This window comes from Balaenoptera ricei, chromosome 8 (assembly GCF_028023285.1).
Source record: "Balaenoptera ricei isolate mBalRic1 chromosome 8, mBalRic1.hap2, whole genome shotgun sequence".
Lineage (NCBI taxonomy): Eukaryota > Metazoa > Chordata > Mammalia > Artiodactyla > Balaenopteridae > Balaenoptera > Balaenoptera ricei.
Window position 1 is genome coordinate 40340721 of NC_082646.1, and position 15087 is coordinate 40355807.

Here is a 15087-nt window from a genome sequence, read left to right on the forward strand (position 1 = left end):
CAGTGAGAGGCCTGCGCACCGTGATGAAGAGTGGCTCCCGCTCTCCGCAACTGGAGAAAGCCCTCACACAGAAACGAAGACCCAACACAGCCAAAAAATAAATAAATAAATAAATAAATAAATTTAAATAAATAAATAAATAATTAATTAAAAACAAAACAAAACAAAACACAAACCTTTACTGATATATTATCAGTAATAACTGATTTGGTTCCAACTTTTTGCCTGCTAAACACAAAACAAAACTACCACAAAATAATTTTTTAAATTCATAAAATAATGAACTTGTTAATTCTGTATTTCATGTATAATAGAACTCACCACCACAATGTATATAAAGCATAACTTTAAAGTTTGCATGTTATGAGTGAGGAAACAGAGGCACAGTAAAGTGGCCTACCTACCCTAAAGCGTGGAAAGGGGAGAGAAACCAAGTAATCTCAAAATTTGTTGGTGGTCAAAAATAAAGCCACATGACTATATAACTCAGAAAGCACAGAGAGGTAAAAAATACATACAAATTGATCAGAAGGTAAATATTTGAGAAAGAAAATATATCGGGTTTAATAGAAAGAGAATATGTTAAGTCAATGAATTCTGGGAAGCACTGGAAAAAATAGACAAGATAACAAAGATGAGATAACAGATGTTTACAGTCCTGCGAGCACATTTATGAAGTGAGCCCAGGACACCGCTGGCATCTGGCCACAACCTGAATTGCAGAGCCTCCTCTCCTAATTGTTTTGGAATCAGGACCTGCTTCTTGTGTTAATATTATGAGAAAAGATACATGTAAATGTTACAAAACTTAAAGACTTTGGAAGGGGAGGGGCAATAAATGAGAGGTATTTGAATTAATAAGCTCACATGGGGAGAGTCTTCAGTTATATACAGAAGTATTTTATTTAGCCTGTAAGATGTTGGATATAGAAATGTTGCTATATCTTCTAGAAATGCAGTTCTAGTTGGTATATATAAACTCAATGATTCGTGAATTCACACTGCCTCACCTATTCTACCTGGTGGCCACTGCATGGGATAAAAATTCAAGGCTAGGAATGAGCAGAGCTCATTTTCCTTATACGGTGGCTTTTGTAAATTAGTATGGGTCACCACCTGTTGGGCAGCCCACTACCTCAGCTACTGACCTAGTGTCTCGAGGCCACCAAAAAAGGGAAGCACTTACAAGTAGGATACTGAATGAGGCTTTCAAACATTTCCAATAGTGACTAATGTGAAAAGTTTTAGATGATTACGTATTATGTATAGTCGCCGATATTTTTTAGTCTATTGATTTAAAAAAAAAAATAAAGCTGATCGAAAGCCCACCATTAAAAAAACCCTAAAGAATTGCTCAGCTTTTACTTTCTGCCTGTAAAAATACGTTTATAGTTTTCCATATTAAGCTAAGTCTGCAAATTTATATATTGGACCATTCCAAATTATAAATAATCAAAGCAGCGCGCATCTACATCTATTTATATATAAAGAGTAGCATGAAATGTGAGGAGCCTACCTGCTCACATTTCAACTTACCTGGGCTGCCTTAGCTTGCATACGTTTCCTTTCCTGTTCTTCTTGATGCAGTTTTGCTTCTAACTCTTGCATTTTTTTCTAGTGATAAAAATATTAAAAGTGATAACAGTGAAAGGAGTTTCCGTGTCTATTTGTAAACTTTTTATCCATGACTCTCCTTTACAATTCCACAGAATTATGGGTAAAATTCACGGCCAAAGAACACAGCCTCTGTATGAAGCCATATAGGATACATCAGCGGTCCCCAACCTTTTTGGCACCAGGGACCGGTTTCTCATGGAAGACAATTTTTCTGCAGATGAGGTGGGTGGGGGATGGTTCAGGCGGTAATGTGAGCAATGGGGAGCAGCAGATGAAGCTTTGCTTGCTCACCCACCACTCACCTGCTGTGTGGCCCGGTTCCTAATCAGCTGGGGACCCCTGGGCTACATGGAAGCTGAATGTGAAACTTTATAGTCTCAGTGGTATTAAATACTTCCCAAATGAATCAATTAAGACTAAAATTAGGACTTCCCTGGTGGCGCAGTGGTTGGGAATACGCCTACCAAGGCAGGGGACATGGGTTTGATCCCTGGTCTGGGAAGATCCCACATGCTGCAGAGGAACTAGGCCCATGCGTCACAACTGCTGAGCCTGAGCTCTAGAGCCTGCAAGCCACAACTACTGAGCCCACATGCCACAACTACTGAAGCCCGTGTGCTCTAGGGCCCGTGTGCTGCAACTACTGAGTCTGTGTGCTGCAGCTACTGAAGACTGCGTGCCTAGCGCACATGCTCTGCAACAAGAGAAGACACTGCAACGAGAAGCCCGCGCACGGCAACGAAGAGTAGCCCCCGCTCACCACAACTACAGAAAGCCCGTGCACAGCAACAAAGACCTAATGCAGCCAAAAATAAATAAAAATTTAAAACAAACAAACAAACAAAAAACTAAAATTAGTTCAGAGAACAAAAACGAAGTGATACAAGCCTTAAGGATACTCAAAAACACTTCATCTTTCAACATTTTCAAAAAGAACTCCTTCCTTATGTACACTAAGATGGTAAAATGTGAACTTTCTCTCCAAATTTACATTTCTTCCTTTAAAAAAATTCCTATATGTTTCTTTGTTACAAGGTCACTTTTTTTCCTATAAAATATCCAGTATTATAAAATAACCAATTTTACATAAGAACCAATATTATGCATTGATGAGTAAAAAAGATTTTCACTGACTTCTGCAAGGGCCTGCATTGTGGTAAGCTTGTTATACTCCTGTTCAAGAAGATCCAATTTTTCAAGTTGGTTTTGAACATGCGTCTGATCATGTTGTCGTTCTCTTTCTAGGGAAACCTGGGAAACAATATTAAATACAGCATAATAATTTGACAAAAAACTGAAAAACTAACACTGAGAGTACTATGTTGTATGCTACTTCTCTGGCTTTTCTTTTTTTTTGATTATTCAAAGTTCTTGTATTTTTAGTGTACTATTTTATACTTACATATATGTTATTATATTACAAGACTATAAAACAGAATCACAGTAGTCTCTGATTTTTGTGGTCTCCACTTGCCTAGTACAGTGGCTATAAATACTTGTTGAACAAGTGAAAATAATACTTTTAGAAAGGTGTTCCTATGAATAGTTTTTTATTCATGATGCTTCTATCCTAAGTATCTGATCTACAGGTCTTAATCAAAAGTAATCTAAATTCCCTGAAAAAATTTAAAGGAATCTGAGATTCCTTCACCATATAAAACCTTGAACCGTAGCCAGGCAAAAAAACCAATAACCTAAAATGAGACTAACCAGCTTTACTTGAGAAAAGGTAGGCTATGACCTAGACAATTGTAAAACTGACTTTTACAAATCAGTCCTTTGAAAAATCAAAAAATACTAAGTTTCTTCAGACTCACATACTTAGAAAACAAACTTATGGTCATCAAAGGGGAAAGGTGGGGGAGTGGGGACGGATAAATTGGGAGTTTGGGATTGACATGTACACACTTCTATATTTAAAATAGATCACCAACAAGGACCTACTGTATAGCATATGAAACTCTGCTGAATATTCTATAATAACCTAAATGGGAAAATAATTTGAAAAAGAATAGATACATGTATATGTATAACTGAATCACTCTGCTGTACACCTGAAACTAACACAACGTTGTCAATCAACCACATTCCAATATAAAATAAAAATTAAAAAGTACAAACTTCCAGTTACAAGTAAAATAAGTACTAGGGATGTTATCTGGCCTTTCATACAACTACTTAGGTACTACAGAGGAATTCCAGGAAAACAATATTAAGATGAAACCAGAGGAAAATTAACAAATACAAGTGAAATCCTGTTCTTACTATATACTATTATAACATTTGGTTCTCTATACTAAGACTTGTGAATACTCTCTGAATGAAGGTATTTACTAGACATATAGGCTACACACAAATAGTTGTAATTAGTCTGCTTCTCTTAAATAATCTCTTAATTAAGGCAATAATCAGGGTTTTGGTATGTATCATTTATACTTCCTCTGAAATCTATGCAAAACATCCATCACTTTTTTTTTTTTCAGGCTTAGGGTCAAGGATTTGAAAAGACTGCCACCTATCAGATTTAAGGACTGACAGCCACAGGATAAACCATTAAACTAGGATAAGAAGTGGAAGTATGCTAAACTGAGGTCTACTGGTAAAAAGCAAAACATTAATAAGCATGTGAACTTGTTAACAGTGTATCTTCATATACAAGTCTATAGCAATAGGTCATACTAACAGAAATTTGAATATGACAAAGTAATACAAACCAATACATTTCTCAGGAATTTGTGTGAACTACTAATTTCCTCCTACCCACCTTAGTGGATAGTTGCTGCCCTTGAAATAATACATTAAGTTAAATATTGGCACAAATCACACTTCACTTCCAGTATTGGAACCACTCTTATAAAATGGACTAATCAAACTTTACTGATGAAAACAGGGCTTAATTCAAAGACATATATATATGTCTAACAGCTATATCAATATTAGTCAAGACATCTCACTGTTGTCTTATAAATGCTTTCTAACCCGAGAACGGAAATATGCCAATGAAGAGAACTGCGTATAACTGTACATAATGTTTTGCCATTTCCAATCATGTGGCAGATTTAACTCACCATCCCTTTCCCGACCCCATTCATCACATAAAAGTGTCAGAGAAAACACAGAAATAATAATAATTGCATAGCAAGTTTGAAGAAAGGGAACTCTTCAGGTACAAAAAAGATAAATCAAAAGCAAGTAATACTGAAGCCAAATATTACATGAGGCAAGACTATAGCCTTGGTGTATAAGATACACAAAGAACGTGACATAAATCTCAGGCAACATACCATCTGCACGATGCAGGAGCCCAAAGCCAACTAACTATCATAAATGCAGACCAGAACCAGGGAAACCCATCAAGCCCCAGCAAAGGCAAATCCACAACCATTTCATAAGGCTGCCTACACAACTTAGAAGTATGGAATTCCCAAGATAACTCCAAAGAATAAGAGTTCATCATAAAAAAAATACATATACGTATACAGTTCTCATAAGAAAAAAAATGATTTTAAAAAGACTGGGAATTTTTATAGTGTTCAAAGAGATAAAATGAAGGAATAAAAAGCAAAGTAATGGTACATTAAAATAACAAAAATAGGTGGACTGAAGAGGACCCAACTGGAAACAAAAAAATATGGTCACAAATAAACTCAATGGCATAGTAAAGAGACCTATAATACAAATGAAAATTGCTGAAACATCCTCTTAAATATTGCTGTGCAATCAAATATTTCTTTGATATCTCCAGCTATGACCGAAAGCTAAGGTGGAAAGCATTTAATTTCTTTCACACTGCAGAGTACCCAGCAAAATATTAAGCATACAGACATTCAACTTTTGCATAATAAAGTTAAGATGCCCAGAAACTGTGGTATTCATGATGAATTCAAATTCTATATTCATAATAGGAAAAGGAGGTATGTTTTAAAAAAATATATTCGAGACTGATGTTGCAGATGTCCTCTCGTAAATGCATAGGTTACTGAAATTAAAATACCTCTGGTGTGACAGAGCAAAATATTTTTGTTAAAATAACAACTGTAAAAAAGTTTTTCAAAGTATAAAGAACCTTGAAATGTGCTACCTGAGTTGAGTCTTTAAATAAAATTCAAGAGGCAGAGAGGTATGTAATATGCTTATTTATACTTTTGATAATGTACAAAGAAGTTAACATGACTTGGAAAGAAAACACAATTAAATGTACAGTATTTTTCCAATTTAAGTAGAACTCTACCAAATACAGCAAAAACAATGAAGACCAGTCAAATCTTCAGACACCATAACTGATCCCAAGTAATTTCAGTCCTATGCTGTTGTACTGTTCCAAAGCAGAAGCTGTCAAAGCTGTGTGTAGAGGATATGTCAGTGTGTGTGAGGGTCATCCAAAAAGGAAACTCCTCTTTTTAGCTTCGCTGAAAAAACAAACCACATTTTTCTCAAAGCTTCCACTAGCAGTTTTTCAAAATGAACTACTGGTACTATTACCTTTTAAGATGGACGGAGAATTGATTATTTGTAACAGCACCATTAGTACTCACTGAGAAAAAAGGTCTTTATATCAACTTAATTTTCTCTATAACTAACTCTTCTTGAGAGTGACTCTATGAAGTAACATACCTGTTTCTCTAATACAGATGTCCTCTCCATTTCTGCATGCTTTATCATGTTACGCATGTATGCCAATTGTTTTTCTAAAAGATTACATTTATTTTCTGCAGCTAACAGCTGAGATGTCAGCTCTAAAAAGAATACATAAGAAAAGCAGAAATTAGCTCACTTGCACAAGTATTAGTTTTAACAAGCTGCTTAACATGAATCTACAGTATGTATAATAAACATTTTCCAGTAGCTCTAGAAGCCTTTTCAGATGACCTAAGTCATTCTCTTTCTGTATGTTAGTCTAATCTGCCTTGAATTCAGACAGTAAATATAATACAGGACATCAGCACTTGTTCCACAAAATGCTCCCAAATATAAATGTAATTTTGTAGTGCTCGAAGACACTAAGCACTAGAAAACACTAATGTGGAATTTCTTTTAGAGTGATTTTATAATACTTATTTTGATAGTGTTTCATTTCCTTCATAATTAAACAAACCTTGATTGTGCTTTGATTCCTCATTCTTTGAATTCTCCCTTTCTTGTATCTGTTCATCCAGTACTTTCTTATATTCAATTGTTTCTTTAGACAAGGTTTTCACACTTTCTTCTGCCTGAATCCTTTCAAGTTCTAAACGTCGAATTTTATCTTGAAGATTCTTCAGAGCAGAAAATATAGCTGCCAAATAAAAACATGGATACTATAATACATATGGAAAAAGTTCACTGAAAAAGAATAAACTCATCTAAATAAAAAATAAAATTGATGGAGGATCACTCTTTGGGAATTATCATCACATGGTAATTGTTTAAAAAACTCCATTTAAAGACATCTTTTGAGTCTCTGAAATGTGCTAGGTACTCAAGTAAAAAGCATACTGCCATGGTAAAAACATTTCAAAGATTTTATAAAATGGTAAAAATATTTAGCTAATCATACAAAATTCATAAACTGTCCCAAGGCACATTATTAACTATAAATCTTTTCTGTTTTACTAATAGGATCACATGCAGAATCCAATTATAGAGCTAAAAATAGTCAAGCACATAAAGGACTATTTCTTTTTGATCTCCAAAAAAAAACCTAAGCACTCTGCCCCTCAAAAAGCTTTTGATTATAAAAGTAATACATATTCACTGTAGAAAGCACAGGAAAATACAAGAAAGAGAAGAACTGATAATCCTAAGAGATAATGACTATCAATTTTGGTCATTTCTTTCAATCTTTTCCTATATGTATAACATAAATTGAGATAAAAATTGATCTAAGTTTTTTCACTTAGCATTATGGAACTGTGAGCATTCCCTCATGCAATCAGATAGACTTAAAAGATTATTTCCTTGTGACCAATTAGTAATTGAAAAACTAAGTTACTGGATTAAAGAATATTCATATTTTATTTATTTATTTATTTTTATTTTAAACATATTTATTTATTTGGCCACAGCCGGTCTTAGCTGTGGCACACGGGATCTTCATTGCGGCATGCAGGATCTTTACTTGTGGCATGCGGGCTCTTAGTTGCGGCATGTGGGATCTAGTTCCCTGACCAGCGATTGAACCCAGGCCCCCTGCATTGAGAGAGCAGAGTCTTAACCATTGGACCACCAGGGAAGTCCCAGAATATTCATATTTTAAAGACTCTTTAAAGAGCAAAGTACCTTCAAAAAGGGTTTTATCAATTTATGCTTTCATCAGAAGTACATGTCTTTGCCAATACAGACCATCACTAATTACAATATCTCTACCATTCTGATTAAGAAACCCATGCTACTCTGGTTAGTTTATTTTGCATTTCTATTAAAAGTTTAAATATTTTGTTATATATTGTTGGCCGTCTTTTATGAATTTCTGTGCCCATTTTTCATTAGTCTCCCCGTTCCATTTCATTGTCTTTAATTCTAGTTTTGATATGAAGATGTTTTGATTTTTCATAGCTATATCTAACAATCTTTCCCATCAAGTTCTTTGTTAAGAAGTTCTTCTGTAACCTCAAGATTAGATAAACTTTGTATTTTCCTTTATTATAGTTTCATACACTTTTACATTTAATTCTTTAAGTCAAAGAAAAGTCAATACAAACATTTTTGTATTGAAGGAAGAACTTTAAATGGCAACTTTATCATATACCAAGTTCACACATATATCTATACATACAGATATAATTATTACTTACACATACCCAAGACAGTGTCAGGACTTTATTTTACTCTGGTTTCATTAATATTATGCCAGTATTTTCATTACTAAAACTTTATAATATAAACAACAATTCCGCCAGTCTCCCACAGTATATAAATCTTTAAAACATTTCAAAATTATTCTTACCAATTGAATATTCAGAATCATTTCGCCTAATGATTTAAATAAAACTTCATGTAAACTATACAATAAGTAGGAAGAACTACCATCTTTTAAAAATCGAGCTTTCTCACTCAAAACAAGGCACGCATTCCCATGTATTAACATAATTAATTCACCAAGTTTTTCAGTGCCTAAGATGTGACAGGCCCCAAATAGGAGAATGATACATTTTATAATATAGCCAGCTTATTCTTGCTGGTATGCAATGAGACTACAATCTAATTAGAAAGAACACAGATATGAAACACGAATACACACACTCAGAAACCTGAAAAATCAACTGAGAAGACTATGAGAATAGGAAAAGAGCCCAGACATAAGACTAGTATTTAAAGGAACAATAATTCTTTGATACACCTGGAATAATCAGATAAAAAATGTAATAGAAAAAGAGAAAATTAATACATGCCATTTGAGGTTTTTTGCCTGTTTTGAACCACTGAGTATTTATTAAACTTTGTAATAACAAACATTTCTTGCATTCCTTCATTAAACTGTACCTAACAGTAAATAATTTTGCTAGTATTTTATTTTTGCATTTACAGTTATTATTGCAATTGGCTGGAACACTCTATTGTTGTTTGATACATCAACCACTATGATATTGCAGGGATATGCTGGATTAACGAAAAGACCCAAAAAGTATATGCTTTCATTCACTGCATTCTGAAATGGCTAATATAGCATAGAGATTGTTTATTTAAACATTTCTCAAAACTTATTCCCTAAAACTACTTGGGGCTAGAACCTTACCGAGACTTTGACAGTTTTAAACATTTTTTTCTAGTCAACCCCCTCCCCCTCATTTCTATGTTTAAAAATATTTTATTAAGACACTCACATTTATTAACAGAGAACTGAACTTAATAGTCCTACAGTCATCTATCATACTCTCCTTATTTCTAACTCTGTGAATAACTGATTTATGTTCTTTCCTTAAAATCTTAGCATTTCTTTAGAATCTTTCTCAGAAGTTCCTTGGAATCTTCAGCATTTTTATTTCAAAACAAAACAAAAGCCAAACATTAATTCTTTCTCCCACTTTTCTTAGCTCTACTGGTTCTTTAACAAACTTGAATTAATGCTTAGTTTTTTTTTTTCCAGTTTCACTGACAAATCCTTGACATACATCAATGTATAAGTTTAAGGTGTCCAGCATGATGGGTTGATTTATATGTATTGTGAAATTAACACTGTAGGTTAACTTCTATATCTCATAAACATACAATAAAAATAAAAAGAAATTTCTACTTGTGATGAGAACTCTTAGGATCTACTGTCTTGACAACTTTCCTATATATCATACAGCAGTGTTAACTACAATTATTTTCATTCTTTTCTTGCTCGATAAGGAAAGTATTTAAGATTATATGAATTTCCTTCCAAGTACTGCAAATCCGTAAGTTTAAGTATGTAATGTTTAACAGTTTTCTTTTGCAAAAAATCTGAATAAATGCACATTAAGCAGGATTTAGGAAAAAACAGAAATAAAAAGGAAAAACAAGATACCCACAATCCTATCATCTCAGTATAAACATTTTGTTGAAATCCTTTTGGATTTTCCTATGCTTTTATAAGTTAGTGAAATTATCCCTTTGCTAGTTGATATCACACTTATTCAAGTAGGAGTATTTCTCCATGTCAATCTATAGATACATTTCTAGAATTCCATCCTTACACATACTTGTCTAGGAACTTTCTGTTCCACTAATGTCTAGTTCTGAACTGGCTCAAACCACACTTCCTATTTTTATAGCTCTATAATCTGTTATTGGTTGACATGGTGAGGCCATCCTTTATATATGAGTGAAGCTTTCTATTAAAAGAAAAAATGCAGCTCTCACACATCATTCTTTAAGTGATATTCACAATATTAAGAGTTTCCACTGAGGAACACTGCACAGCTCCATTTATTCAAGTCTTCACGTATTCTCCTCACAGAGCACACAGAACAGGCCTAGGCTGATTTACCTCAGGTGACTTTTCTACCATGGCCTCTTTCCCAGGCCAGGTGGCTGAGCGATTCCAGTTCCTTTTCTCCAATTAGATTTGCAAAGGAAGCATTATTCCAGAAGCCACTTCACTTGGGCCTAAAGCTTCTGTCTCCAGTCGCTACCTAGATTTAAAATTCCAACTTCTCCCCTACTGTACCCCAATACCTAAGGCTTATATCTAATACCAGGACTCCTAATAGTGCCCCTGAGGCTTTTGGCCTTAAATTCATTTTATTTCTGGCACCTAGGTATTTCCCTTTCTTAATTTAAAGCTGGGTTTTATTTGTTATTTATTATCATATGAAACTGCTGATATTTGTCTATGACAATTACTCTGACAGTAATATTGCCATCATCCTTTTTATTTGTTATGTTCCTAACATGTCTTTGCCAGCTTTTTACTTTTAATCTGTGTCATTTTGTTTGGCTTAAAAAGCATATACTGACTCTTGAGTTTTTCTTTTCTTTTTAACATAATCAATGTCATCACACCTGATAAATGTCACCCTATTTTTTTCATTGTATTTTATGATTTCTAATTTTGTTTCCTTGATTTTTATTATATTTTACTGTATGAAGTATAGCATACATCTTGGGAACTGTTTGTCTGGCTTATACATGTCTTTTCCTGGTAATTTCCTCTTACCTCAACATGGCTAAAAATACAACTGATGTGTTCCTTTAGTACCCTCTCACAAATATGGCCACAGCTGACTGACCCACAGGGATACCCAACTGAAGCCCAGACAATGGCTTTCTTCTTGGGATTTTTGGACTCTGGCCCCAAAAGCTGAAGCCAGAATTAGTTCAACTTAAAACTCAAGCTTTTAGTAGCCATGTTTCCTGATATCTGGAAAAGCTGTTCTGTGGCTAGAGAGAATGAAGCTAGCTAGAAGAAGAATTTAAAAAACAGATGGGGAGAAAGTGTTGGTCATGTTTGAGTCCCTGGTTTCTAATGTTCTTGAAGTGCACCCGTGTATCTGCCTTTCTGTTCTTGGTTGTTCAATCCTCCCTTGCATGTCTGTAAACCAAAAAGATTCTTTGCCAAAGCTAGTTCAGACTGGGAATGTCTATCACTTATAGCTAAGTTTTTATTAACTGCTCTTTTTCTAAGTTTTTATTAAATAAATCCAATACCATAAAGATGCAAAATGACTTTATTCTACCAATGGCTAATGTATATTTAAAAATACATACACACGTAAGTACATATGCACACACATCCCTGAATACATTTTCTATGTCAAGAATGAGATTTTGTATGAAAGGAAGTTCATGTACATTATATCTTCACTTTAAGAGTTATATTTGGCATAGTTTCTCAGCTTTATATTTAGTTTTCATACAAACATGCCTGCTTTATTGAGTTAAAAAACATTCTAGGTGATGAAATGATGGATCTTAAGTCTTTTGTTTTTCCTTAGAAAAGTATGTGAGTGAGCTCTTGCTTTTTTCTCCCTTCTACTGCCCTCACATCTATGAGGTCATGCACCACTGCATTTATGTTCAAATAACCACATTACCTAGAAATTCCCTTGAGTGAAAAATATTCTATGTAGAAATGAACAATGAGAGATTTTTAACTTCATATATTGGGAAGGTATACAGTGGGAAATATATTTCTAGAACAAGAAGCAAATTTAAACACTGAAAGATGGAAAAAAAGTGACATACTAAAATATAATAATACTGTACATATTTTATTTTCACAAACAGACCTTCCACAGCAAACACTAGATTTAAAATTTTTATCTTCCTTACCCACAGTATCCCTGAACATACATTTCAAAATTAAATACATTTTGGTTAGTTGAGTAGGAGAGTGCAAATTGCCTCTGGAAAACTTAGCGTCAAAGACAGATACAGAGTTTTCCTTAAACTTCAGTCATCTCTGAAATGTGAACTCCATAGAGGGAAGAGACAACCTATTATTCATAATTCAAACGCTATTGCTACATACTATGTGTGGCACATAGTTGGTATGTAGATGTTTCAATAAACATATCTAGGAAAGTCTCCATGATTATTAATTTAAAATATCAATTAGAAGACACGGCAGCAATCTCTTTCTAACTCTTTACCTAACAAAATTAAACCTCATCTTAGTAATTTATAATTCATTCCTTCCCTAAGACAATCAGTGATTCCCCACCTTCACTGTATTTTCTGTACTACTTGGTGAGCTTTAAAAAATCCTAATGCCCAGAACATACCCCATACAAACAAAAACAAAAAACCCCAAAACCCCCAAACAAACAAGCAAAAACCACCACAGAATATTTGGAATGAAAGGCATGAGTCCAAGAAGATCCTCAGGTGATTCTAATGTGCAAAGTTTGAAAACTTTCTAGTAACATCTAGAGCACGAAAAGAATGAAAGACTTCCTCCTCTTCTCAATCCAGCTTGTCAGTCATTCAGAATTTGGGGTACATTAAGCCTAGCAGACCTCAGTATCATCTCATTAACAACAAAGTGGGGTCTACCTGTTTTCTGGAATATTTCTATCACTAATTTATCAGCACAAGTTTGCTGCAGATTAGGGGGGGGACATGGGGGGACCCAAATCACTAGTACACATCTTCAATTTCCCTAGTATTTTTCTGTCTTGGTAGTTCTCTACCCTTCTGACTATTCCCACTAATTTTAGCTCACTATTTAAACAGTGCTATTTTCCAAAACCCTTTCCCCTCTACTTTCTTTCCAGAGAAACCCCTACACACACATATAGCTTCATTTACCACCGTATCCCTGTTCATGCCTGAGTTCATTAGTGCAGAGTTCTCTTTTACACTTCACTTTTATCTTCATTTGTTTACTATTTCATCTCCACCTAACTCATAGGCATCTCAAATTTGATATAGCCAAAATTATATTATCTTTCCTTGAAATGTTCTAGCTTTCCTGTAATTTGTCCTAATCACACTACCGTTCTCCACAATAGAAATCTTGGACTTCTTCTTCACTGTCCACCAAAATATGCATAAATCTCTCCTTAATCAGTCTCTTGTTCTCTATCCCAACTGGCATTGCTTCAGTTTAGACTAATTTCTGACCTAAATTTCAGTTCAACATTCATAGAGCACATATGATGTGTAAGGCACTCTGCAAGATGAAGAAGAGAACATAAAAATAATTAAGATAGTCCTTGCTTTCAAGGAGCTATTGTCTAGTTTCTGGGAAGAGAAGCTACTATCTACTCTTCCCACAGCTGGTGAAAAATATTTACATAAACAAAACATGACTCTGTATGTACTCAGAGTCTTTACTGTGTTGGTTCTCAAAGCATGGGGCATGGCCCCATGGGGAGGTGGGGCTCATCACCGGGGTCTGTGAGATCAACACTATTTTCATTACACTACTAAGATTTTATTTACTCTTTTCACTGTGTTGACATTTGCAAAGATGATGCAAGAGCAATGTTGGGTAGAACTGCTAATTTTAGCACAAATCAAAGCACTGGCACTAAACAATAATTTTGGCATCGTATTCGTCACAGCCACACACTCCCAGTAAGAAAAAACAAAGCCACTTGTCCTCGATGAAGCAGTAAAAATCATTAAATCTCTAGCCTTGAGTACACATCTACTTAATCCTGTGTGACAAAATGGGAAGGACACATCTGTAAAGTACGTAACAAAGGACAATGGTCTTGATGCACAAATGTTTGACTTGTGAAATGAACAAAAACCATTTCCTTCAAAGGAACACCCTTTTTATTTGAAAGAACTTTTTGTTAGACTACAACTATTCAGACTTAAGGTATTTAGTCATTTTCCTAATGAGCTTGTCCTGAATTTCTCAAATGACATGGGCCTTCAAAGAGCTGACAGTAATTGCTGCCAATGATAAAATTCAAGTGAAAGTTAAAATTCTAAATAAAAAAAAGCTTTCTGTTCTGTGAGTTTTATAGTTTCCCAATATAAAGATTTTCTTCTATTGAGATTGAGTGATATTAACAAATGTAATTTTTTTGATATTGTATAAAGAAATGTCAAATTTTACAAGTGTGTATAAGTCAATACAATTAACAAGTCATGCATGGGTAAAAGAGCCATTCAAAGTTCAAAACAAACCAATGAATTTCAGTGGAATAGCACTCAAAAAAAAAAAAAAAATGTTTACAGGCTTGAACCTTGACTAACTTCTGGGAATTGGCTTTGGGAATGTTCTCTATGTTACTAACTGATAAGGTTGTTTTGTATGACTAGGGCACTGAATCCTGCTGCAGAAGTCTGCCTAGATTGTGTAAACAATATGTTTTATGTTGAATATCTTGACTGGCTGAGCAGGCACAAAGTGTCTGTGTGACCAACTCCAAATAAAAGCCCTTGTCTCTGAACCTAGTTATGCAGTTTATTGCTGGAGGAAGAAGTGTGTTTTATGTGATCACAAGAAAAGACTTTGGAAGCCTGAATCTGGATTTCTCCAGATTCCACTGTAATAAACCACAGGTGTAATTACAACTGCTTCTGAATCTTAAATCCTTCTAGTTAATATGCAACCACGTAGGTGGT

The 15087-nt window shown here is 34.4% G+C and overlaps 1 protein-coding gene across 5 annotated transcripts in view; it reads right to left on the bottom strand.

Moving 5' to 3' along the window:
- The window catches only part of CEP57 (centrosomal protein 57), a 42814-nt gene that overhangs the window by 10983 nt on the left and 16744 nt on the right, over nucleotides 1-15087 (bottom strand). For 4 of the 5 annotated variants that reach the window (XM_059930559.1, XM_059930555.1, XM_059930556.1 and 1 more), the window contains exons 3-6: nucleotides 6713-6892; nucleotides 6232-6353; nucleotides 2752-2868; nucleotides 1537-1614 (exon numbers count right to left, since the gene is read on the bottom strand). In XM_059930559.1, the coding sequence (XP_059786542.1) occupies nucleotides 1537-1614; nucleotides 2752-2868; nucleotides 6232-6353; nucleotides 6713-6892 (497 nt within the window). The remainder of the gene's footprint in view (nucleotides 1-1536; nucleotides 1615-2751; nucleotides 2869-6231; nucleotides 6354-6712; nucleotides 6893-15087) is intronic. The other variant, XM_059930558.1, reaches the window with a different exon arrangement.